The sequence below is a fragment of the Anoplolepis gracilipes genome, chromosome 17, assembly GCF_047496725.1.
Source record: "Anoplolepis gracilipes chromosome 17, ASM4749672v1, whole genome shotgun sequence".
Classification (NCBI taxonomy): Eukaryota; Metazoa; Arthropoda; class Insecta; order Hymenoptera; family Formicidae; genus Anoplolepis; species Anoplolepis gracilipes.
The window spans coordinates 1,113,684-1,141,105 of record NC_132986.1 but is presented as its reverse complement, the minus strand read 5'-3'; the positions used below and the strand labels follow the sequence as shown (position 1 = coordinate 1,141,105).

The 27,422-nt window shown below is 34.9% G+C and overlaps 2 protein-coding genes across 6 annotated transcripts in view; both read left to right on the top strand.

Annotated features, from left to right (window-relative positions):
* Twin (CCR4-NOT transcription complex subunit 6-like twin) overlaps nucleotides 1-27,422 on the top strand; it is a 272,484-nt gene that overhangs the window by 43,427 nt on the left and 201,635 nt on the right. The gene's annotated exons all lie outside the window — the stretch shown is intronic.
* LOC140675391 (CCR4-NOT transcription complex subunit 6-like) overlaps nucleotides 1-27,422 on the top strand; it is a 431,843-nt gene that overhangs the window by 273,108 nt on the left and 131,313 nt on the right. For 4 of the 5 annotated variants that reach the window (XM_072909829.1, XM_072909827.1, XM_072909830.1 and 1 more), the window contains one exon: nucleotides 4,862-4,956. The exons of the other annotated variant lie outside the window; for it this stretch is intronic. In XM_072909829.1, the coding sequence (XP_072765930.1) occupies nucleotides 4,862-4,956 (95 nt within the window). The remainder of the gene's footprint in view (nucleotides 1-4,861; nucleotides 4,957-27,422) is intronic. 5 annotated transcript variants of the gene reach the window in all.

Genomic DNA, 27,422 nt, shown 5'->3' with positions numbered 1-27,422 from the left:
TACAAAATTGTATACATTTAATAGAAAATAATAAAGAAATTTTGAATTGTTTCGCGTGCAGATACTATAAAAATACTCATTCATTCGTTCATAATCAACTTTCTGCTGCAATTTTCAAAGATATGATAGAATTTAGTGGGTTAAAAGATAATAGAACTAATATTTATCAAAACATTAAAGTCTATTTTCTTTCATCATTGATGAATAACGAGTGTCAATAAGGAAAAATAAATTTAATGAAATTTGCATGGTGCGAGCAATATTTATGTTTTGTATAATAAATATAATTGTATAATAAATATCATCTCAAAAGGAGAGAAATTTATACATACACAAATAATAAAATGTAATATTATTTTTGAAATGTTTTCCTTTAAAGTTGATTTATACTTGTTTATTTATACTTGTTAATTATTAATTAAATTATAAAATTATATTTCTTAGCTTTCTTTAAATTTGGGAAAAGTCTTGGAACTTTGCAAAGGACAAAAATTATGAACAAAAGAATTTTTATTAAAATCGATGTAGCAGAGTATGTGGTTTCCCCTTGTTAGAGAAATTTTCACTAAATAAACAATTCTGAATTAAGAATATCATTTTCTGAAACTTTTAAATTCTAAATATTAATTAGAAACTAAACGTTAAATAGAAACTAGATGAGATTCTATTTATTTATATTCAAGATTATTAAATTCCCCGCTTGTTGTCGAATATTATAAATTCCCTCGGCAGAGAAACGAACTTATTATTTTGTTCCAAATTAATGATGAATTTCGGGCATTAAGTAAGAGCATGAAATTCCAGTTTGCTCGTTAAGGAAAGATGCTGCAATGTAGAAATTTATCCGTGAGTTAAATTAATTACACGTTTGATCCCGCACGATTTGCACGTCGTCATTAATGAGTCTGTCAAACCGTTTAAATTACCGTAAACGCAGTTGCGCAATCATCGTTTATTTTTGCAAGCGAATAACGATTACCTTTTGCAAACAAACATGAAGGTAACTGGTCGAGTATGATGGTGGTGATTCTCTGTTGGTTCGCGCGGGAAACTTAATTAACGGGATTGAGAAACATTTGTCATTTTGCATTTCCAACGAAAGTAGGCGCTAAGTAGGCAAGATTGATGACAAGTAGCTCCTATTGAATTGATCGATGTGTATGACGACATACCGCTTTAGTATTTTTTACAAGTAGATATATGTGCGAAATTGATGATATTGATGATGGTATAAAACACATTGACTCCTGATCTTATTCCAACCATTAATACTCTTTCTTATTTTATTTAATTTTTTTACCATTTAATAGCATTTAAATTTCAAAATATGAATGAATCTGTGCTGTGTGCTGAATCTGCTACTAACAGATATTCCGACGCCCTCGTTATCATTCGCGTACGCAGCGGTGCAAAGACATTGATATAAACATCGTCGTGGAATTTAAAAGATTCGGCATATACCGTTGGCTGTCGGCGCGCGATAATTTGATATTCGATATATCGCGCCGGTATCTCGAACTTTGACTGCGTGCGCGCAGTTATCTGCTACCGTCTGCTGCAAAGTAGGTCGAATTTCCAACGCGAGGCCTGCTGACTGCCTGACATAAACTTTGACGGTAGATATGATTAACCAATTAGACGGGCTCGTGTGTAACAGGCGAGTGCCAATATCGTGTCGTAACTTCCATCGGCGAGTTAATAGGAACGTCCTACCGGCTCTCCTCCGCCGCCATACTAACCTTAGGACCTCACCTCACGTATACGTTCGATTTTATTACGAGTAGCAGTACCGTAGATTTTAACCCGCCGCGCCGTCGTGAACCGCACGTTCCCACATTAAATTTTAATCGTTATTACGTGATAACTTTTTCGCGATTATTACAGAGCGATTGGTATTTTTTATCTTTGAAGCGCGTTTCTGCGCTTAATTAAAGTTATCACTTATTACACGATAGGTATTTATCGAGCCATTAATTATTTCCTACTTAAACTTTTGTCTTTATTACAAGTTCTTATCAGTAGAGTGCCTTTATATCTTTTCTTAATATGCGATTTATAATTTATTAGATCTACTTTCTCGTTGAAAAGCGATTTATATTTGTGTGGCGTAACAGATTAATTTTCGTGTTAGAAAATGCGTGTGTTTGACATCCCTGTTGTTCTTCTTTAGGAAGAGAGAGAGAGAGAGAGAGAGAAAATTCTCGTTTATTCAATATGAGACAATAGATCAGGAATGTAACTGCGTATCGTCGCTCTTGTCGAATAACATTTCTCATTTCTGGAACAATGTGCCTGCTTGTCGGCAATTTTCCCTTTCCTTTGATGAAACGCACCGCAAACCGGACGAAAAGACAGATTTCCACTTGTATGGTTTTACATCGTAACATTGATGTCGTATATGAAATGTCACGATTCACAGTGACACATATATCATAACGTGAATTTATATTGCAATTAAATTATTACATATAATAACAACAATTTTAACATTTGATTTGACATAATCTAAAATATAATGCTATAAAAAATATATATTTAATATATTTAAATTTAAAAAATATATTTTTTGCACGATATATTTAGAAAACAATTATTCATATTACATAGACGTCAACGATTCTTATGACGAGTCTTTTTAAAGAAAATCTCGGTGTACGCTAATATCTTGGTTGTCGTGCAAACGCGATCCACCGACTAAGTGTCCTTTCGCTGGCGATTTATGCGTCAGCAACAGGTGTTGGGAAGGCGCGACACGACGACGATCCGGTTGCATCGCTCGAGAAAATCGGATAAGAACGCGAGGAGAGAAATTCACGAGTGGAAATTTTCGGGAGACAATCGAAAGAGGGAGTACAACCATCTAGTTAGTCGGTGCGTTTACTATAAATGGTAATTCTGGTTTTTCTCTAGAATAGAACGAGAAATCGGGAAAGAGAAATGAAACGGGAATGCGATGTGAGATGAAGAAACCCTCTCCAACTACTAAGAGTTAACCGTTGTTTCGGACCAAATGGGAAGTCTGATTGCGTTTTTGTTTTCGGATATCTTTTCTCGTTTTTTCGCTTCGCTTCTGCAGCCATCGTTAACTATACTGTTATTATTGTTGCAATATTTTGTATTATTGTAGCCTCTTGCCGTAAATTTTTAAAAATAAAAAATTCACGACTTTTAATTGCGAACATCTACATATTATAACATAATGACATAAGCTATTATATATTTAATATATTCATTGTACATATATAATTACATTTTAAAAATTTAATTCATTTGTTTTCCTATATTAAAGAAAAAAAGACGTCTAAGTGAATGAATGTATTCGAAGATATGTGAGATGTTATATATGCGAAGGTTGAAGGTATATGGGCAGAATCCGCTTCGCGTTCGCTTGCTCGGCCTACAACGGTGAAGTGACCTGCCAGACACCCATCAACGCCTCAGACACACAGACAAGCCCGAGTAATAGTTCTCTTCTCGGTCTGTGCTCTATTCTCTCTCTCTGTCCTGCGCTCCTCCCTGAACTGACCTGACCTAACCCGATCTGTTCTATTCTTTTATACCTTGTTATTCTAGTTAACGTTCAATACACAACACTTTGATAAGTCCAATTTTTATCTCTTATTTATCACCGATATTTCGGACATGTCAATTATTTTCAACTGTAAATCAACTGTTTCTGTTTTTATATATTAAATTTTATTCAAAATTAATTTGAAATAAAAATTGAGACAAGAAATATGGAAATTTAAGACAGGAAAAACTGTTTGTATGGAAAATTAATTCTGAAAAAAAAATAAAAAAAGAAATATGTGTATGGAGATGTAAAATCTTCTTTCAATCAATATCATAAATTCTTTTTTATATTTGATGGTAAAATATTTTTATTTTTCCTGATTTCCTTTTGATCTAACTCTCATATAATTTAAATTAGAATTATAACTTAAATTTTCTTTTATATGCTACGATAACAGTAAATAGAAACAACAGTCGGCTTGTGCGGATGCCGTAAAAGTGGGTAATTTTTCAGACCGTGAAGCCGGGCGCCGTTTGGTCTAGAACGATGCCTTGAAGCGAATGCACACGTTGCATTCTTCTCATATGTAGGCTAGTAGTGACTTCCGCTTATCTCTCTCTTCTCCCCCATCTTTCTACTCTTCCAATTAGATGTTACATTTTGTAATTATTTCCTGCGGGCCGCACGCCGAAGTTAATTATTCGGATCCGTTATGTTCCCATTCGCCTTTGCTCGCTAGGAATGAATATTAGGCAGAATGAGGTGCAGACCGTGCTATGCGCATTACGTCATGATCATTACCTCTAACAAGCATCGAGTCGAATAATTAGCACCGTATGTCAAATCATACGAAACGTATGAAGAAACTGCGCTCGGCTCTTCAGTTGCGTCAAGAAATGGATTAAAAAAATACGAATCAGAATATATATTGTAATTTATTTTTAATTTATTTTTAATTTAACTTTTGAATATTTAATAGGAATATACTTGCATAGGAAAGAAATCGATATTACATGGTGATTCGAGATTAAATTTCATTCATATATCGTTTAAATGAAAGCAGAGAGTTGCATATTGAATAAATAAAGTTCAGAATTAGATCTCGCTTTACATTAAGTGTGCTATGAGAATGCAAAGCTTTGTCGAGAGAAGGAGAGGAAGGCAATAAAAAAGATTACACGTTTGCCGTAACTTTGTTCCTCGCGGTCGACGATTCGCCGCCGATGCGATTTTTCCGGAAATAATATCGGAAATACGTGACGCGCTTATTTCAAGCGACGACGCTTAAAACTCACCTCATCGAGTGTGGGCGAACTTTTAACGCGCTGTTTTTCTTGTTTGTTTCAGGTAAGCCACCTTCTTTCCTTCCTTCCACTCGGTTCTTCTTCCGGAACTTTCGTCAAGCTTTCTTTACCTTAGTTCTCCAAAGTATATATAGGCGGGTAAGTTATCGTATCACGAAGTTTCTGCACCCCTTTTCCCCATCTGAACTTTAACGTGCCATGCCGCCGCGCCGTTCCGTTTTATTAAACTTTTGATAGAAAATCGTGATCGGAGATATTAACGATAGTTATGACGACTCTTATACGAGTGAGAAAGGAAAGAAGAAAGTCGAAACACGCCGAAGCTATTCCATTCTCAGTTATTATTAACACTTTGAATTCCTTGGATATTTTTCTTGTTAAGACATGTTATATCAATGTTGTTTGAAAATTCAATTTCTATTTATTAAGAAAGATATAAAAATACCAGTCGCTTATTTATATTCTGCGAATGAATCTACTGGAATTGAATCAGAGCGCTATGAATAGAGATATTATTCGTAACACACTATACATTCTCTCGGTAGCATTATTAAATAAGAAATATTTCTGAAGAATCGCAATGAATCTGCGACGCAGAAGATTTTTCAAAAGTCTTCTGCGTATTTGAATCTTTTATGAAACGAAAACTTTATCGTATCGTTAACTTCAATCGAAATAAACGCACAAAGAAAGGTAGAAATAATTATCCCCTTATAAAAGTATAAAATGGTTAATTGTGATATTTTTATTTTTATTACTTTTTTGTATAATATGATGTTTTAATATCAAATATTAAAAAATTAGTCATATTTTGCAATTGAAAAAAAATTTTTTGATTAAATATGACTAATTTTTTAATATTTGATATTCAGATGTACAGCTTAATACGAGTTAGAGATTCCAAGTTTTTTAATGGCGTGTCCCCGCCAATTAATGACAGATTTAACTAATATCATCATCACACGCGATACGTAATCGCGCTCTTGTTCGTTTGTGTTATTAGCGAATGTTTATATTGATTATGTCGGAACGTTATTTTATCGTGATTATATTAATTCTGTGATCGATGGATCACATAATCACTGCTGCGCTTTAATTAGCGTATTCGTTTATTATGCGGTTTAGCCATTTTTATCATTTTCTCTTTCTGCATTGAATTTGTCCGGATTGTCTTTAATAAACTGTTGTGTGTGATTAAATTAATTTAATATTTCTATCAACCTCGTAAAATTATCTTTGTTGATTTCTCTGCGCTTGTTGTTAGCCCACTACCAGAAACGATGGGCACTTGCTAGTTTCGCGAGAGTTACTCTAATGGCGGTCAGAACTGCAGAACTGCGACGTGCTCGAGGGCTTGCTAATCGTGAGATAATTGCGTTCTCCGACCTGCGGCCCAAACAGTAATCTGATTCCGCAGCTGGCCGTCTTGCGTCGGTCGTATCTCCTGCTAGAAACTAGAGAAAGTTTGTCAGTGCGAGCTTTGCATGTAATATCATGCGTGAACGGGTTCGCTGATAAAGCTTTTTTGCCGTGCAAATTAATTTTTATTATACATTTAATTTATTCATACTATTCTTACTTCGTCATATTTATACAATTATTTTTTATTACATTTTTTCGACTCATTTATTTATAATTCTATATAGCAAGAGATTAATTTCCATTTTAAATTCTATAGAATAAAGTAATGGAACTGATGACATGGTGTGTGTAACATCTTGATACATGGTGGAAGTTTAAATTACCGACTATGGTAAGTCGATCGGTGCCGGTGTCGGTCCGAAAGCACGTATCCGTGGTTTCGTGCGCGTCCTCATGGTCCCCATGATCCATCAGGAAAGGTGCGGCGACAATCAAGCCGTGTCTTGTTATTGCGATGGCGCGAGCGAGACTCGATTAACTCCAACAACTTAACCACTACTATACACGTGACAATAAGGGTCAGGTCCTTGTCAGAATATTGTTGCGAGAGGAGACAGGGAGAATTAACATGATTATCCCTTATGTGTCGCGTATTTTCGAATTGTAAAAAAGTTTGTATTTCAGTAAAATTAAAACTACCTAAATTATTTTATTTAAACGCGAATTTTAAATTTATAAAATATTTAGTTGTTCTGGTGGCCCCCAAAAGAGTTCTAGTAATTATTCTTAATATTAAAACTCTAAAGTTGATAACAAAAAAAGTTATACCGCCTTAAAGTTGCAAAAAATGTACAGTTTAGCTCCCCGAACCTTTAATTTGAAGGCATGGTTTAGTATTAAGGATAAGTGTTGGAAGGCCACCAGAATTCTCAACAAAATTATCGATACTCTAAATATTCGTCTTATCTAAATGAAAATTTTTCTCGGAAAAATGGGAAAGTTTGGAAACTCTCATTTGATGTATTTTAATCATAATTTAATAATAAATTATTTCCATTTGCAGACAATTTGAAAAAATGAAATTTATTATTGACCTATTATTGCAATTTTTATTGAAATTTTTAGTATTAATTATTGAAAGGATTATATACGCAGCTATGTTTTATTTCTTTTCAAATAAAATCTAAAATTTAAAAAATTTTAATGAAAAAAAATCTTGAAACAAACTTGACCTATTTATAACACATACATTGTATCAGAATATAACTCTACCGAATATAGTAAAGTATTATTTTCAACAATATTTCTAAATATTTTATTTTACAATATTTTTGTACGCAATATGACATATTTAAGCGCTCTTGAAATGTTCGGGATTATGAGAATTAATATATGTATTAATATGTATATTATATAACAGAATGTACAAAGCCCGGCAATGTGGTTGGTTTTCCCCTGTTGTAACTTAGCTTACTATATCTATATAAGTTTATTGGTGTGCTCAAACTAGATTCAATTAGGGACAGCGTGTATATACTCGTGTGCTCATCGATATTCATCCCGCGGCTAATACCTGCACGCCGCTCGATGGCGTGTAGCGCGCATAAGAAACAATGTAATGCTGCTCTAAGCATTATTCTATGAATCCGTGTTAACATTACAAACCTAGCAGGATATTCAGTAAACAATTTTTCTTTCCAAAGTACAAGTTACCCAAATCTTGATAATTTTTGTTTATCAACTTTTTGCCTAGAAACAAGTTCTTTTTAATGAATAACGACATTTATTTATTTAAATAATTTACAGAAACATTTTCCGAAATTTTACAGATTTGGGTAACAGTGAAATATTTATATAATAATAATAATAAAATATGTAAAGCAGGTGAGATTAGCTATATTAATCAGTGTTTACATATTAAAGCATGCACAATACACAAAATATAGAAAATTATTATAAATTAATACGCTTAAAAAATATGCTATTAAAATATTTTAAAAATATATTGAATTTTTTAAATTAATAATTTCAAGGTTTGTCTTATTATTCGTTAAAATGCTTAGAATATATATATATATATATATATATATATTTGCGTTTGTATATTTGTTCATTGTTATTTATTCCATGGTTGCATAAAAAACGACGTGGCCTATATGTGTAATCCATGATACGTTACTTGAAGTAAAAACCGTGTTAATAGAAAGACTTGACAATAGGGCTCTCAAGTAGAACTTTCTGTTTCTCTGCATATCATCACGCTTAAACCGCAATTGACGCTCGCTACAAATTGTTTATTAAGAATCCACTTTCGAATAACGAGAACAAACGGGCGATATCTGTGGTAAGTATATGCGCATAATAATCGCGCGTCGAGATTATTAATGGCGTCTAACGAACTGATTTGTAACATTGTTGTATGAAGCAGAGATAATTGAGCGCAATACATTTGCGGGCGCGCATTCGTGTAAACAGTACGCCACGATAGATAAATTATCGATGTACAATGTCGACGTACGTGATATTCAACTGGCTTGTTAATTAAGTACCGCCACTAACGTAGCTTATCAAGACGGAACAAGATACTATTCTAATCATCTAGTCGTCGTGCTTAAATGATGTAACGAGGTAGATAATTCTGCGATTAGACTGAACATGTGTATGAAATACTGTTCAATATTAAAAATGAATGACGTAGTAGTTTTTTGAGAGGACTGAGATTAAATATTGTAAAATGATAAACTTATCTTTATATTGTTATTATAATTTTAATTTAGAAAAATTATAAATATTATTAAAAATAATACACACACGTTTAAAAAAATTATTTTCATAATTTAAAATACACTTACATATACGTCACAAAATGTATATGTTTGCGTTTATATACTATGTATATGACGATAAGTTCATCGATCATTACAAGGATTAAAAACGTGGAGAAAAGTATCGTGTTCCTCGTTGTTTTCATAATCTTCTATAAATCAAACACAAGCAGGCATTAAATGAGTCGGCGATAATAACACGATATACTCGATATTGAGCTGTTTGTCTCGGCTACGAGTAATTAAGACGTTCAATTGTTCAATGTTGGATTCTATCTCGTTGACGACAACGGAAAAGCTTTTTGTAGAAAACTGGCACGATGCCGTCGTTATGCACGATCGACGACGAGAAGAAGGACGTAATCGCGATTCCTTCCACTCGAAGACGCGAGTAAAGACACACGTGTCTCCTGCCGATTCCATAGAGGTAGACAATGAGCCTACTTTTCATCCTGTCGATTCGCATGCTCGCTTGAACAGTCTCGGTCCATTATGCTCACTTCCTAGTCTTACACCTCCAATAGTCCTAATCCGGAGACTTATCGGCGGGAGGAAGAAGAAGAAAGAGGAAGGAGAAAATACGGGAAGACAGATACCGTACGTGTTGCATGTTCAAATTGTTTATTTTATTACTCTGTGAAACAATAATTTTCGGAATCTGACATTTCATGCGCAACGAACCGACATAATGTTAATATATTTCTAATGAGCCCCCGCATTCTTTCTTGCTCGTTCACGGAACCGATACCTTTGTATAACAATGACGATGTTTCGAATCGTTTGAGATCTTTCCCAGGCGAAAGAACTCTACAGAAAATCTAGTCTGCACTCTTAATGCGCTTCGCTTAATGATCTTGGATATTATTTTCTTTCTGAAGAGCGCACTTGCGGCTCATAGAATAAATTTCCCATCCGCTACGAATGCGTTGATCTATATTACATGGAATTTTTTGTTTTTTAATGAAATACAAAATTATACGTAACTTCTTGATCTAGAATAGCTCTTATAATTTAACGAAATTAATGACAAACGAAACCTATAAAATTTTCACTGCGTACGATATCTAATCTTGTTTGTTACAAGTGATTGTCTTAATATAAGCAACTTTTTACTTGGAATTATACAGTAATAATTTAATATATATTAGTTTTTATATATTAGTTAATATATTAATTCATACATAAATTAATTGTATTATTTAATATATTATATAATTATACACTAATTATTCAGTTATTATTTAATATATTATTTAATATATTCTTATCATAGAGATACAGATATATTTTTTGGTTATTGTAAAAATGATGTAAATATTATGAAGGGGCTAAATGTGATTTAGTTTAATATATTATATTTATATACAATATATAAAATATGCTATTTTATAAAAAGAAGCTAATATAAATAGAGAATTCTTTTGTACCTTTTCTAAAAAGATATTTTGGCTTATGTCCTACACACACACACACACACACATATATATAAACATCTTTATACATTAAAAATTTTATCTAAAATACTTAATTATCGATCCGTTAAAAAAGAGACTTGTCTCTGTCAATGTGGAAAGAGACAATTTGAAAAATTCTCGTATATTGCACGGTGACCTCCCAAGCCGAGTGAGCGAGGCAACCGATACTTCTCCGAGTGCTAACAATGGACGATGAAGATCTATCGTGAGAGCCATTATAAAGTTCTTATTACAGTGCTCTCTGTCTCTTTTCCGGCATCAATACACGCCCCACGAAAGTCTATAAAAATTGTGGTTCATTGAACACGCCGACAGAAAGAATCAGTTCAGGAAATTCATTAACATTTCGAATTTATTACTCCTGTCGGATATTTATCAGCTTCATCGAGTTATTCCAATTGAGCAGGCTACATAACGCGAAATGCTTTAATATTTGTGTACGAGCTTTATTAATGGATTCTATGAATAGAAATATGAAAAGAATATCCCATAATTAAATGGATTTAACAATTATTAATATAGTTTTTTATTTTAAAACAAGATATTTTATAAAATTTGATAAAGTTTCGATTAAGTAAGCACTTTATACAAAAAAATAAATATACATTTATAGATTCAAAAATAAATATTCTAATAATATTTATTACCAAAAAGAGGAGAGAGAGAGAGAGAGAGAGAGAGAGAGAGAGAGAGAGAGAGAGAGAGAGAAATAGTATTAGATAATGTATTGGATATCGAAAAAAAAAAAACATTTACAATTTATATAGATTCAAACACATAGTGTGATAAAAAAAGGAAGGGATAAAGGACTCCGATAATCATAAAGGTCGTTGCAGGTTGCAGATTTTAATGGTTGCGACGAAAGCCATTATAGCCGGGTAGGTGCGACGATTTGAAGTTTGTTGAACCGTAGATAACGAAGTGGCGCGACGCGCTGCAGGTTGGAAAGGTAATGACGTGTGATGCGATACGAGTGACACGTGTAAACGGGCCACGTAACAGCGGCCGACGCCGCTATGCACTCGCCGATGGCACGCGTGCAGATCGCACGGTGACGGTGCAGCGGCATTAAACAGAGCCGTAACGTGCATCCTAACGGATCTGACGAGGTCCACGCGCGGCTCGTTAAACGCCTGCGAATCCAATTATGTCGTCGCGAGCCCGCGTAATCGAGGACAGAAGGTCTTGACTGCGCTAAGCGGCGCATTTAAAGCTTTTTTTTCTTCTTCACTTGATTCATGAGATGCATAAGAATGATGAAAAAAGAGTATTCTTTCTCAGGAAATTACATTGATTATATTTTACAACATTTCTTGGACATGTTACATATTATATATTACACATTATGTATGTAATATTTTATAATGAAATATTTCACAATTATATATACAAATTAGAGTTTACAAATATAAAATATATTAATTACGCAGAATAATTCACATTTTTTTATATATTATAATGTTTCAACAAAATAAAATATTAAAATGTTATAATAAGTATAAAAATGTGTATAACCCGCACGTTTTTTCATATTAGATTTTCACCGTTTCTCGCAGCTAGTACGGTATTTTTACCGTTGTTGCACTCTAACAACGTAATTTCCGTATTAAGAGTTAAAACGCCGGCGAGTGTTGGTAATTAGAGCGGTCATCATTGAATTAATTTGTGCATTAGCGCGCACCGGTTTTTATTTTCGAAGGCGTTACATACTGGTCAGCCGTTATTCCATTCTATATTCGTAACCGATTCAATCACGTAATTGAATTGTTATGTCTTCGATGTGTCCTACATCGAAATATTAGTTCGATAGATTGCGATTTCACAACTCTTGATAATAAATGTACATCGCGTTACATCATTTATACTTGACAAATCATAATTAAAAGGCATAGCAAAAATTCTTTAAAGAAAAGATTTGCTAAAAATATTATTGATATTCATAACAATTATAAGACAGTTTTAATAAAATTTATGAAATTGAATTAAGTGAAAGAAGAAAATTAATTATTGATGTTATAATAAATGCTATAATAAGTTTACTATTATCTCCCTCTTTTCCTTTATCGATTATGTGTATATTTAGAAAATATTTATTCACACAACTATTATATAAATTTTATTATTGAATAAAAAAAAGAAAGAGAATATGTGTATAAAATGAAATTTTTTAAAAATTCAAATATATATTTACTTCTGGAAAATAATTTTTTTTCGAAGAAATAATAGGAGTGGTAAACTTTTATTTTGTCCTGTACTGGATAAAAAAAAAGTTATTAACGTTCTGCAGAAATTTATTTAATTTGTCATTTCTTAATCATTTTTCAAATTCTCTATATACAGATCCGATATATCGTTATTGAAATGAAGGAAAAAACTGGTGAAAGTGAAATAATCGATCTTATGATAGACTGACGTGACTTTATGATAAGCCGACGTCACGAGAGGCGCGTTTAGGTATAATATTATTATTATTCGTTTGATGGAGTCTTCGCGAGCCCTCTCCCTTTGATCTCGAGGATCGATTCCGCGGTCGTTAATTATCTTCGCCGACTGCAGTTGATTGACTTTGCCGCAGTGAACCGATTAATTACGCTGCCAAGATCGAGGGAATGAATCATCTTGCTCGGAGGCTTCATTACGAAACTGCGAAGTTTAACAAACTCTCTCTCTATTTCTCTTTCTCTCTCTCCTTTGCCTCTCTCCTTTTTCCCTTCTCTCTTACCGCTGCTGCAAATATCACTTTTGAAGTCCAAGTACTCAAGTCACATTTGATCATGAGAAATTCCTTTTATGTTATGTAAAAAATTGAGTTTATGCGTTATGTATGGTTAGCTATTAAACAAAATAATTTTTCTTCTTTCTTCTCTTTTTTTCTCTCTCTTTCTCACATATACACATTTTACTATTTCACTATATTATTCTTTAATATTATATTTATATTTTTATTGCATTTATTTGTTGATCTTATATCTAAAGTAATAATATTTTATGTGTACCATTCAAATATAATTTTATACGAAAGTTTATATTAAATATTTATATTACGAATCAATTTATGTACACAATAACATGAAAGCTTTATGTAATTCTTTATCTGACAAATTTTCTCTCTCTCTCTCTCTCGTTCTGTTTATCTCTCGCAATTAATTTCAAAGACTGAGATTATATTCTATGCAATAATGATTTAATTATCTATGAAGCTATTAATCCATCTCTATTTCGTGAAATTCGGAGAAACATGAGAGAAAGTTCTCCATTTCCCTGGGTTCCTCCTAACGTAATAATTAGCCTGCCTGTTGTATGTAATATAACATAGTTGTATATTGTTACTATATTAACATAAATTTATGCAACAATTCAATGTTACATTTGCTCGAATTCTTGATTTCATTCATAGCTTGCGGTTTACTCATTAGAAATTCTGAACGATCTGGTTTCAATCTTTCTTTATCTTTCTCTGTTCTCTCTCTCTCTCTCTCTCTCTCTCTCTCTCTCTCTTTTTTCTTACTCTTCGGATATAGGCATAGTATCGTATTTCTCATCGTACGCCGATCTTATAAAATTCTGTCTTATAAGACGGAATAGAGGCGAGAGAATTAAAACGAATCCACGTGAATCTATTGCGTTCTCGATGAATCATCCAAACGTATTTCATTAAAGAAGAAATTGATTCGTATATTCTGTTATATATCCAAAACGATAAATTTTTTCCGAATTTAATTTAATTAGATGAGAATTTTATTTTTATCAAAATCATTTACTTTGTCCCTTTTTTACATTCATAATATCTCATTAGATTTTTGAATTTTATTATTTAGAAATCATCGTCAAGAGTGCAAAATAGGCTTTATATTTGTCGGCCGCGTTGTGTCACGTCCCAGCATATGACTGTATCCTCCATAGTGTCATGCATAAAGCTACCTCGCGAGAGAAAAGAGAGAAAGAGAGAGTCTGAAATCGTGAACGCTCGTTCCGGTTGCAACGCGGTGCAGCCGATGTCGCGTTTGTTCCGCTGCGTTCACGCGCGGAGATGCAACGTCGGTCGACGCGCCAGGGAGGAAATATACTACTTTGCCCATTAAACAACACACAACGAACGCGACGTTCTACCTACCTACCTACCTACCTACCTACCTACCTACATACCTACCTACCTACCTATCTATCTACCTACCTACCTTTTCTACTCACTCTTCTGTTGCAATCAACGTCGGGATGAAAACCAGATGCGCTCTTGACGTGCGCTCTGGATGCGAATAATTGAGCGAGAATTCGCACGGGATATATGTATGTATATATCGGGTATGCGATTAATAATGTTTACAGATTTGATATTTAAAGAGTAGAGACGCGCAAGTATATATTAACCTGAATAAATTCTTTTATGCATTAAAATAATGCATCACATTTTCGATGCTTATTTAAAACAGTTATTAGTTTAAAAAATTCAAATATCTACATATAGTAAATAGAACTAGATAAAAAAATAATCTTGCATCGATATTTACTAGAATTTAAATTTTATCTATTCCTGTTTAGAAACTTTAATTAGTTTTTTATTTTGTTCTGCAATCTATACAGTTTTTTTTTTCATTTGTGGTAATATAAATACACGTATATTGAATTGATAATATTTTATTTACGATGTTTTTTATTTCAGAAATATAGATTGAAAATATTAGGCGATCTAAATACGAGAAAATAATTGCTAGAATAATTGAATAAAATGGAAAAAAATACTGTAACCGCGCGAATGAGATTAAATAAAATAGAATGGATTGAAAGAGCGACAACTAAAAGCAGATAAAACTAAAAAACGGTAGAAACTTCATATAATAAAAAATTATAAAGAAGATAGAATTATACGGAATAATGCGAAATGTGTATGCAAATAACGTTCGCGCGAAATTTGTAGAGAAATTCCGTACAAAAGAGAAGGACATCATTACCGGCGAGAGTGGCATAACTCGACAATGTCATCGTGCACAGACAGTGTGTGTGTGTATGTGTATGTGTATGTGTGTATGGGTGTATGTGCGTGTACACCGATTCAGAATACCAAGCTTCGTGTGTGCGGCGGAACCAAGCTAGCTGGCACGGTATCTCGCTCATGCAGTAAAGAGCATGAGAGAGAGAAAGAGAGAGGTGGGAGCTTTTTATGGTATTATAGGAACAGCTTGCGTTGCCTTGCACGCGCAAAGTATGCTTTGCAGACTGTTACAACGCACGAGAGTCACATACTTATTACATTACGTATCAAAAGGGCGGCGCGCGCGTGCGTTTCTTATACAGACCGTCGGGGAATGTCGGGTGGATGGTGAGTCATGTGACGAGCGCTTTCCGCCGTTTCGGTATCGCGCGAATACGCAGTCTTTTCCCATATCCCCGTTCTCAGGTTGCAGCATCCGGTTGCCAGGCGTGAATATGCCACGGGGAATTGATAGTGTCGTTAAAGACACGATATTAGAGCCCCTGGCTACACGTACGGTTACTTGGAGAGTAACATATCTACTCGCGAATAAAGATGTTGGTAGCATATTGTATCCCGGCTCCAGATTGTGCTCCCGTACCTAAGCATAGCTCTGAGAAGAAAGTTTTATGCATTATGTGTACAAGTGCAAGTCTGTTGAAAAATATTTTTCCACTTATATTACGCGATATACAATAATTTACGACATCAATTTTATATCGTAAAATTACAGCGATATTAAAGTTTTTCGGATATACGCGCGTGCGTTATTTCTATAATAATATATATCTAGAAAGTTGTAAAGATGCTTATATCATATTGTATTAGCGAGTCAAAAATCTTCCAAATTTATTAGAAATTTAAGGATTAAAAATAGGAAAATAGAAAAGGAATAAAATACATATTAAATTAAATAAATAAATCTAAATATAACAATAACACTGATATTTTTATATTAAAGGAATAAAGAATAATTTTTTACCGTAAAACGCTACGTGATAATTAACCCACATAATTAACTACCAGTCAATATACGGTCATCTAACTGGCTCGAGTCGATGCATTCTTACGGGACGCCGGTGTTGCAACGGTTCCAACGGCATTTAGCAACGGAACGATAATTGCGGTCGGCTAATTTTTTTTTTTTTTTCCTTTTCTTTTTAACGTGCCCCGTAACGAACGTGGCATTGTCGTCTTCGATGTAGTTTTTTATACTTTTTCGGCCGATATAACAGGCAGAGAATGAACGTCGTTAAGTCGAGACGGTGGTAAGAGCGTGGGCGCGAAAGCAGCGGTTAGGGCAACCGAACGATGGCTTGTAATTGTACGTTGTTTTCTGCCGCGTGCTGTACCGTTAATGTAAGTGGATGGCGACGTCGAACGATCGCCGATGCGTTCTACAGGGTGTCCCGAAAGTGGCGCGTTGGATTATTCAAAATTGAAATTGGTCTTTTTTCCTGGCGAGAAAAGCTTCGTTGGTAAAAAAATACCATCGCAAAATAATTTTTGAAGATAATGGTTAATAATTGATTGGTTGATAATAAATAATAATAATGATGTAATTTTTTACAACGGGCTAAATTGGCCACCATTAAAAATACATTCACTAAAATAGAAAAAAATTGCATCAAAGGATGATTTCTTTTATTACTTTTTAGTGACTTTTTTTTCCCCGAAAGGTTCTTCTTATTGACCTTTGCGTTTTAATTTAATATTATAGCTATTTTGTGTTTAAATTGCTTGATTCGAGCCAAGTGTGTGATTTCTAGAATACCTTGTATGCGACGATGCACCGTAATTTACGAAAGGATTGACCGCATCGAAAAAACTCGGCGATTGAATTATTATCATTACTTATGAAATCCATCGTGTTGTAAACGCGCATCTCCGTACCCGTTATATCTCGCGGGTACAACATCGAATGCAAATTTGTATTGATTCAAGGGGCGAAGGAGGAAGAGGTGTAATAACCGTAATAATGATAATAATGAGCTGCGTAATGGTAGCGAGAGATTAATCGTGCTGTCTTCACGTATATCCTGTGCCGATTGCGTAACAGACTTAAATCCACACAATCTCGACGGCTCTCTGAGAAAACGAGAGAGAAAGAGAAGGAGATCGAGATTATCTCTAATCACCGTACGAGCGATCGGCCATTTATTACTTGGAATTAAACTATATCGCTCTATCTTCTCATTTATTATTACTACTTTGCATTACACTGTGTGTGTGTGTGTGTGTGTGTGTATTACGCTCTATCTTTCAATTACGTTCCGCAATTCGTCTATTCTTAACACATTCTGCATTTATCAAGTTTCGCAAATTGTTATACGAGGTCTTGAGGGACCCATCGAGCACCACCGTACCATAACGAATCGTCCGCCTATTCGTCTATTATTAACGGAATTCTCTCGGAAGGGCATAAATCTCTCGCCTCCCACCTGCTCCTCCACTCCTACTTCGACGAGGTTCTTTTGCCAGCGATCGCGCAGTCGAAGTCTATTGCGAGTACACTCGCTGAAGTATACCAGCATGCCGTGGAGGAGAAAGCGCTTTGATCACGGTCGTTAGTGAAGTTGGCTCGTATGGTAGCTCGGTAAACTTACATTGAGGAGAAGTGCACGCGGGTCGGTCCGATAGTCGATCTAGAAAATATATCGTTCGCGATAGGAAGCCGTCCGATAAGTCCTTTCCTCGTCCTCTTCTATTTCTCTTTCTTTTTTCCATTTTCTCTTTCGCTCTCTTTCCTTATCTCGCCGCATCACGCTCACGCTCGGCCCGCGAGATAACTCGTACGTGTTGCGTATGCATAATGTCCCTAATTACTTTACATTGTTGCTGTTGCGCGTAATAAATGCGCGAGCGAGTACACCCGGTGTCTTGCGCGTGAGATTTACTGCTCCGAAATCACCAGAGTCCGACAGAGTGAACTCTTCTCTCCTTTTCTTTCTTTCTTCGTCTTTCTGCTACACGATGAACGCTCCCCGGTTTCCTCTTTCGGTTATCAGCTATCAGCTCTACACGTGGCTCGCCTGCGCGCCTCGTTTTTGCTGTTTTTTTTTTTTTTTTTTTTTTTTTTTTTTTTTTCTCTTTCGTCTCACTCTCTCGGAGAACGAAGGATCGAAGATAAATCCCCGTTTGATTGTTACGCGTCACGGATTACGAATTTTAAGCTTTATTTGTACTACGCGAAATTTTCGAGATGACATATTTACGATATGTTGTCACGTGACATTGATCAATTTACTAATCCTTGATCCTTGACGCTCTGTCATATCACTTTTATTCCTCTTGTTTTCGTTCTATTTTTCTCTTCCATTTTGAAATGCTGTTTAATTTTTAAGAAATTTTATGCTTTACCAATTAAGCGTTTACATATTAGAAAATATACTGGATGAATATAAAATATCATGGAAGAAATAAATTCCTAATCGATTAATTATATCTAACAGATTTTATTTCTGAAAATTGCGAAAATTTTTCGATCAATCAACGATCGCGCATACTAAATTTACATTCTATGCAACATTTATTTTAACAAGAACGGTATGCAAGAGTGCACCTCTATGCATCGCGCGTTGCAGTGGCACCCAGAGGACTGCGGGATCTGTTTATTCGGCGCACGTGTTATTCGAGCAAACGATCCGCGTTTTATCCGTCGTGGACGTATTCGCATCTCCTGCGAGACACATTTGCACGCGCGTGAAAATAACTTTACAGCATATCCAGGCAGAGCTGTAATCGCGCTGTAATTATCGTCGCGCTTCTCGATCTCGCGTTCTATATTCCCAGAAGATCGTGTCATTGTGGACTGCACGAAAATAGATACCGTATAAAAAGCGATTAAACGAGCCAGAACATGTGTGCGTAACGTAAAGATTTCATTTTAGTATACACATATAGGAAGCAGTTCCTATATTGAGCAAAATTGCGTAGATATTTTCGTTCATATTTTCGACCTGCAATAAATAAGCACAAGTAAAAGTACAAGAATATATTATTGTATATATATGAGAAATATATAAAGAACATACAATACAACACACATTTTTATTATGTTATAATAAATTATGAATTATTAATTTTTTTTATGTCTTTTTGCATAGTAGGTACATTAGATACGAGTAGTAAAATTGACATTCAATATTTTTAATTATTTTAACTTGACATTAGAAAAATGAAAATTTGTAATTTATTTGAATTTATATACACGAGCAGTTTTTTTTTTTTAATGTTGCCACAGAAATATTGAAAAATAAATTATAATACTTTTTGTATATTTCATATACATTTACAAACTTGCGCCTGTAATATATACGTACATACATATATTACAGGAACAAGTAAAGGTAAATTTGCTGGATACAGTTAGAAACAGAGTCAAGCAATATTCGATAAATTAAAGGAGAATATTCACAACGGTTTCATAATACAAAGCCCGCATTTGCAATGACGGCATTTTTTGCAATTACGACGATTTTAAGCTTTCCTTTGGCGTGCACGTTTCGCATCACCAGCGCGTAGCGTTTTCCCCTTTAATCACGCTAATCACCGCACGTGCGCGCGATCCGTGCAAACGAGAAGTATGCGAATTACGTTAACGAACGGATTAAAAGCGTGGTGTTGTCAATCTCGATGCATCCGATCCTTTCTTTAATATCGCGTTTGATCCTCTCTCTGCGCTATTAATGCGGGTTGTATCGACAATTGTGCGTTCTTTTGTGTGTGTGTGTGTGTGTGTGTGTGCTTTTTTATCCTATGAAGCTTTAAAGTATCAAATATTGAATATTTTTGATATTTAATGAGGGAGAAAAAAAAATTGCATCTCGATGCAACGGTCGGTTTACTCTTCTTATACCGTATAGCTACTTTGCAGTCTACGCGAGAAAAGCGTCGTGTAAACATCACGTAGACAATGCACGGTGAAATTGCGGGCAATTTTATAGCCTACGGCAGCTTGGGGTTATAAAACTCGTATCGCGTAGCGTTGAAAGCGAACTGACGTCGTCGCGCGACATATCCGACTTGCGATATATCTATCTCACTTGCGATATTCAGCAGCGGACGGACGATATGAGAAAAGGGTGAAACGACGGAATTAAATGTGCCGGTCACGTATGTACCGTCGCCGACCGTAAGAGTCGGAAGTTTAAAGAACCTTTAAGTCGTTCCGCGAAACGATTTGCACGACCTTGTGTGCCAAGTAACAGCCTCTACCTACTTAAAGTCGCCGTTCGTTCAACGCCAACGTGTTGCAACGACTACGCCATCGTTTAAATTAGTCAGTTTGTCGCTGAGAAGGCTGATTTGCATCGAATCGGAGGAAGAAGAAAACACAATACGCAAAAAAATCGATCGATTAAAGTTGGTTACTTTTCGATAGCGTGCATATTCGTTTTTGCATTAATTCGAGGAAATTCACCGCGCTGCTCTTTTCACGATATTCCGGAAATCACGCTGCGGATTTATTTTTGCGATTTGACTTTTTGCATTGACTCGATTTATTGGGTCATTGTATATGAAATTTTTGTTTTTTTTTTCTATCAACGTTTTTTTACGGATAATTTGCGGAGAAAAACAAACTCTATTTTTTAACGGAAAGGTTTTACGCTCTCGACGTTTGTGAGAAATTCTCTTGATTTTTAGTAAAAAAAAATAAAGCAAAGAGAAGTCTTTAAATTTATTAACTTATCGTTGCACTCGAACATTAACTAACTCTAATCTAGAGGTAATCGATTTAATAACTTCTCTCTGACATCTCAATGTTGCTACAAAGGGATTTAATGATGCCGAAGAGTCTGACGTATTTTAAACTTCTCCATCCAGCGGCGGTTGATTCCCTCTTCACGATGCGTGCTATTATTAAGGCCTGTCTATTTCGAACAGTCCAGGCGTGCTGTGCCGCAAAGCGACCGTATTGTTGGCTTTATTGTAGGTATTCTGCTCGCTGAAACGTTTGCATAGACATAAGCAGGCACCACCTGAGTACACCACGCTGTTAGAGAGACAGCATGAGATCAGTTGAGATCTGGCATACCAATAAGAACATTCTCCCTCTCTCTCCCTCTCTCTCTATCTCTGTTTCTCTATCTCAACCTGTTAGATCAGGTAGCTTAATACTCGCTCGATATAGGGTAATTCGCTCAATAGGTTGCGTTAGACATGAAGACGAGATTAAATCGTTGAGACGGATGTTACGAGCTTACTCTCTAATAGTTCTCTCTTTCTCTATATATATTATAGATATGTAATATAAGCTGTAAAAGTGTCAATCATAGGTGAAATATCAAGTATAAATTTCGAGATCTTATCGAGGATCTGATTAAACACTATCTCTTTCTACAGTTTTTAATTTATAATTAATTTTAATTAAGTATTTTATTAACTAGGCCATAAATTACAAGTTGGTTGAAATAAAATCTACTTAAAATTAAATTAAGTTTGGTGATATTTAAATTTTATTTCGCGAATGCGCGTACGCGCAGCGCAAATATTTCCATACTTTATTATTTAAAATAATCTTTTTGCTATTTCTTAAGAAAGTGTCCGTTTAAAATTTAAAAGTATATATCTTTTAGTTTTTCTTGAATATTTCATATGATCGTGCTATTTCGCGATATACTTGGCGCATAATCGGGAATGGAATTTTGTTCGCGACAGAGATGACATCTCCATTAAGGATGGAACTATGACGGGAGCAGGGACGTAGACGCGCCTCGTGTCCTGGACTGCGTCCAAGCCGCGAGGAATTCGGGAGTTCGCTTTCCGCGCGCGCAATGCCGTCTGCGGAGTCACCATTATGCAAAGCATTCCATTCCGTGAAGGCCGCAGGATCCTCGAACTCGACACCTAGCTATTCGCGCACCCAGACTCTTGCGGCGACGTCGACGTCGAGAACGATGCCACTACCGCATCGTATTTCGTTCTTAGTCGCATTTCCATGTTCGCAAGAATGTCACTCTTTCTGCCGTTCTTTGGGGAAGGTTTAAAATTGATTATTCAACTACATTACTCAAATCAAATAATTAAATCATTTTTCTGGATTTCTTCTTATTTATTGTTAGTTAAATAATATATAGTTTAATATTAAGTAGATAAATGGGTGATTTTGTTAAAATATTATCAAAAAATATATAAAAATTATTAATACATTTTTTAACAAATATATATATATATATATATTACGTAAAATAGTAATTTTCAAAAATTTAGAAAGCACGATACTTAAAAAAATATTCAGGAAATAATTTATTTTCAACAAAAATTATTAATATAGTTTCTAGCTTGAATTAATTATAAAAAGTTTATATTTACTATTCTTTTTCAGAGATTGTTATGATATATATATATATTATATTAAATAATCAGATAAATCTATTTGAAGAGATTATATCGAGTTATAAATATTCATTTAGAAAGCATTCTATTAGCCGAAAGAGACAAAAGGGATTATTCAACGTGTAATGTATTATCGATCTCATCAAGATGTGAGAGATGTGACGAGCTTCCTTTGTACCTTTGATGTGTATGTGTGAGCAAATCTAGAATAACGCTGTGAATATCAACGTCCGGTAGATTCGGATTCGAGCTGTTTGACTTTCTGTGGAAATCAGCCACGCGTGCTACTTGCGAACTGCAAATATTTCGACACCATCGTGCTTTTCATGGTAAAACTATGAAAACTTAACGCGTTTTATGTAGAGAGGATACTGCATGACGTTGAAATAAATATAACGTAACACGCTCGTATTATAGTCGTTTGTTCATACGTGCATCCACGAGTGCATCGCAGGTCAGTGCACTGGTTAAAAATGCATACATGAAAAATAAAGAGAGAGAGAGAGAGAGAGAGAGAGAGAGAGAGAGAGAGAGAGAGAGAGACATATTTTGTGCAATGTCACTAATGTTTTCCTTGACATTTATTATGAATGCTACATAAGGTCACTAGTAATAATTGTGCTTGCTTTTACAAGTTAGAATAATAAATATTTGTGCTTTATTATTATAATATAGAAAATTAATATTTATGTTAATATTTATTATGTTATTATCTTATTACTCTGAAGATAAGTAATTTTAAAAATTAGATATAAAAGTATATATTTTGAATTTATCGAGAAACCCGTGATTCAATTTAAATTAATGTCATTTATTAGAATGTCAATTTTATCAAGAGACACATCTGAAATTTGATATCGTTAATATTTGAGAAACAAATTAATAAAATGTTTTTGCGTCTCTAAAAACTAATAAATTAAAAAAATAAAAATATAGTTGACTTAAAATTGAAAAAATTATATATAAAGAGATAAATTATAAAATATTTCTTAAAAGTAAGAAAAAGATTAGCAAAGAATAATTAATAAGGCAAATAAATATTGATTAAATAAACACTATTAAATAATGTATAAATGAACTGATATTGATTTTATTGCCATTATCGAAATAGATTCATTGTCGTTCAATATCAATTTCGAAGCGACGACTTCGAAAGGAGATATTTATTGCCCAAAATGTGGTATGCTTTTCACGCTAAAAGATTCGCGATTGGTGGAAGGTTTTCTGCTATGTCAGACAGTCCGCGATAGCCTTTTTGTATTTCCCTACATCGATTTTCACAGAGAGACATTCGTCTGACATTGCTTTTCTCTCTTGCAGTATAGACGATAGATACTGGTCATTATTATTTCCCATTTATCTCTTAATCGAAATATATATCACGGGATTTGCAGAAATAGCTAAAGAAAAAGAAAAGCTGCTGCTCGCGAACGTGCTTGAGCTCGCATAAATCATTCCCTTCTTTGCAGCTCGCTACGTTCGCGCCGCCATTCATTTTGGAAGCAACGTAGATCAGATTTCGAGAATCTCGCTGAAACAGATATATCGTTGCGATAATTCGCAACAAATTATTGTATTCGAATTAATCGTGTTTCAGAACGCAACTATATCCCTTATATTTTCACATTCATTAAATTGCATCGCGTGCATTCAGTAAAATGTCAAACATTTTTCGAAAAATTCTCATTGTCTCTTGAATTTTTTATTCGATCAAATAATTTCTTTCAATTTTATTTGATCAAAATAATTATTTGAAGCAAATAAATTCCCGCGAATAGATTATTTTTGAGTTTGGGTTCAAACCGCTTTCGGCAAATCGAAATAAACGGAAGCGAAAGAATGCATCCTTTGTGAATGCACTAGCGATGAAACGCTTTTCGCAGGAAATAGTTTCGCCCTTTCGGGATATTGGATATCGCGGCTTCTGATTCTGGCATACTCGAAAACCCGAACAGGAATAATCGCATAATCGGATAGCGCAGGTTACTCTCCATGCATCCTCTTCGGTATTCTCTCGTTTGGTTTTCATGCCGGCCTCGCAAGTTTGCACGCGATTCGACAGTTACGAAACTAGTTTAACTTTATCCAGTAGAATTGTTAAATGATCTTATCTATAATACACCCTTGTGTCACAGCTTGTTCACGGTAGTGTGCCTTTGATTTTTATATCACTCTATTTGTCGAAAACTTTTAAAAAATATCTTATTAAATATTTTATATTACATATATATTTTTTTAAATTTTGGAACGTAATTCTTTTTGTAAAAAAATAATTATAATTACAAATAAATATAATTTATTAATTTATCATATACATGTATATGAAGTTTTGTGTTTTTTTTTTTGTTTGTCACCGAGTTACGTTAAAAATACTTGAAAAAGGAAAAAAATTAATACATTTTTCTATGTTTTGATCATTTTTTCCACATTAATATTCTTCTTTCAAATTTAATACATTTTATGCCAATAATTTCAAAGTTTTTCTTTTCGTATTTTAAAATGCAAAAGCGTGTGATTGGATACGAAAATGCGAGGAAAATATTCCCGTTGTATAACTATCTATGCATATGTAAGCATAATGTAGCAAGAGATATCGACGTCGTCTCATCAGGATTTGAAGTTTCGCGCTTTGGGAATTTCGCGACATAATTGTAATTAAGGACAGTTAATGTCACGTGGTAGAGAGACAGCCGGCGGAGTTATTTGCAGATTAGGAGGCGGTGAATCCGCTCCGAAAGGACCTTTCTCGCCGACGGCGAAGAGAGTCTTACGAAGAGCATCCTCGTGGCTCGCAAGTTGGTGAGTTACCAACTACTCGCCGCCTCAATCGACCGGATAATCTACTAGTCTGTCTCGTTCCCGGGGGGCAGTAGCTTGCACGTTTAGATAACTATGCTTTCGAGACAACAAGAAGGATAGCGAGGAAGAGAGGGTGGGAAGGGGGGGGGGAGAGAGAGAGAGAGAAAAAGGAAAGAGAAATGAAGAGTGAAATATGATCTCGATGAAGCGCGAATAACACCGCGATAAATTCTGTCGTCCAACTACTTTGAACTTTACTTAAAATAGCACGTGGAGAGATAGATCCTGTAAAGGACCTTTGTATATCCGCCAGACTTGAGAAATATTATCAATCAAGCGTTTCGAATAATAGCGAGCGGTAACTTTGTCTCTACAAATCCGTTACTGTCGAAACTGTCTCTAACAATAAGTGTTCATCGTTGGCAGTAATAAGGAGATACTTTTCTTTGAGCAAGTGCACTCGACTGCGTTAGTGCATAGTCGGCGAGAGTGGCATAGTGGTTATTGTACGGGGCTCTCGGAGCGAGGCTATTAAGCGGCGGAGGAAGATTATGAGAACCCGCTTCTCTCCTTTGATCCCTTGAGCATGACCGAGAGGAGCCTCACTTCCCTCGCGCGGAGATCGGGAAGTTAGTAACGGAAGGACTCGTCGGTTATACGTTACGGACCATGGATTTCATTCTCCTCCTTCGCCTCTTATAATTCGCGGCCGCTATTATTCCGCCTTTATCTTCGTCTCGAGATAATGGCAAGAGCCGTCGATTCATACGACCAGCGTGTTCAGATCGCATCGTAGGGAACCACGTGTTAACGCTAGCTGCATATTGGAGAATAATGTGCACACGAACAATGTACATTACAGATTTTAATTAATTATAGCTCGAAACTATAGCAAGGAAAGTGGTATTTTTATTTTCTAAAATTGTATTTATATTAATAATCAGAAGCTGAAGAGTTAGTTACATCGTGTTTAGGGGATATTAAATATTTTTATTCACAAAATTATAGAGAAGGCAGATATGTCAGAAAAAAATTCATAAATATCAATGTGCAGGTAGCTTAAGATACTCTTGATCGAGAAGATATCGCATTGAGAGTCGTCGTGCACCGTCATCGTGCGTGACGGACGTCTGCTTATGGTCGAACTTCGATCTTCGATCTTGTGACCTTGCGGAAATAGACAGACGGTACCTTTGTCTTCCTCTTCCTCCGGCTGTCACTGAATAAGTCGACAAAGAAGAAGAAGAAAAAGAAGAAGAAGAAGAAGAAGAAGAAGAAGAAGAAGAAGAAGAGGAAGAGCAAGAAGAAGAAGAAGCGCACCAAATGCCAAAGATATACAATGCGCGAGTTGTATATTATACCGCTCTGAATTCTGATAGAAGCTTCATTGTCTGCCGCGAAGTCCTCGTCTCTACCGGAATCTTGAATATTTATGACATTCGCTTAGGCGAACGCGAAGTTCCTTGGACGAACGCGAGGTTCCAGCGAGTTTCATATTCGTCTCAAAGGACGAAGTCGAGAGAGATTCTGTGCCGCGAGGATCTTGGATATAGCGCATCTTAGACGACGATTTATCACGGTCTAGGGAACCTTTCGCGTATGATCTTACGATCTTTGTTGATACAAGATACCAACGCACGAGAGAATCTAGCGAATGTGGGTCTTAAAGATATGGAAGAAATATATCTTTCACTCCGAGAGAAGAATTTTCAATATCTCTGTATTTAAAATAGAAGGTGCAAACTTATTTTCATAAAATATAAATTAAAAATTGTTGAGAGTACACGGAAATAAATTATTGAAAATATAAAAATAAAAGTAAAATATATAAAATAA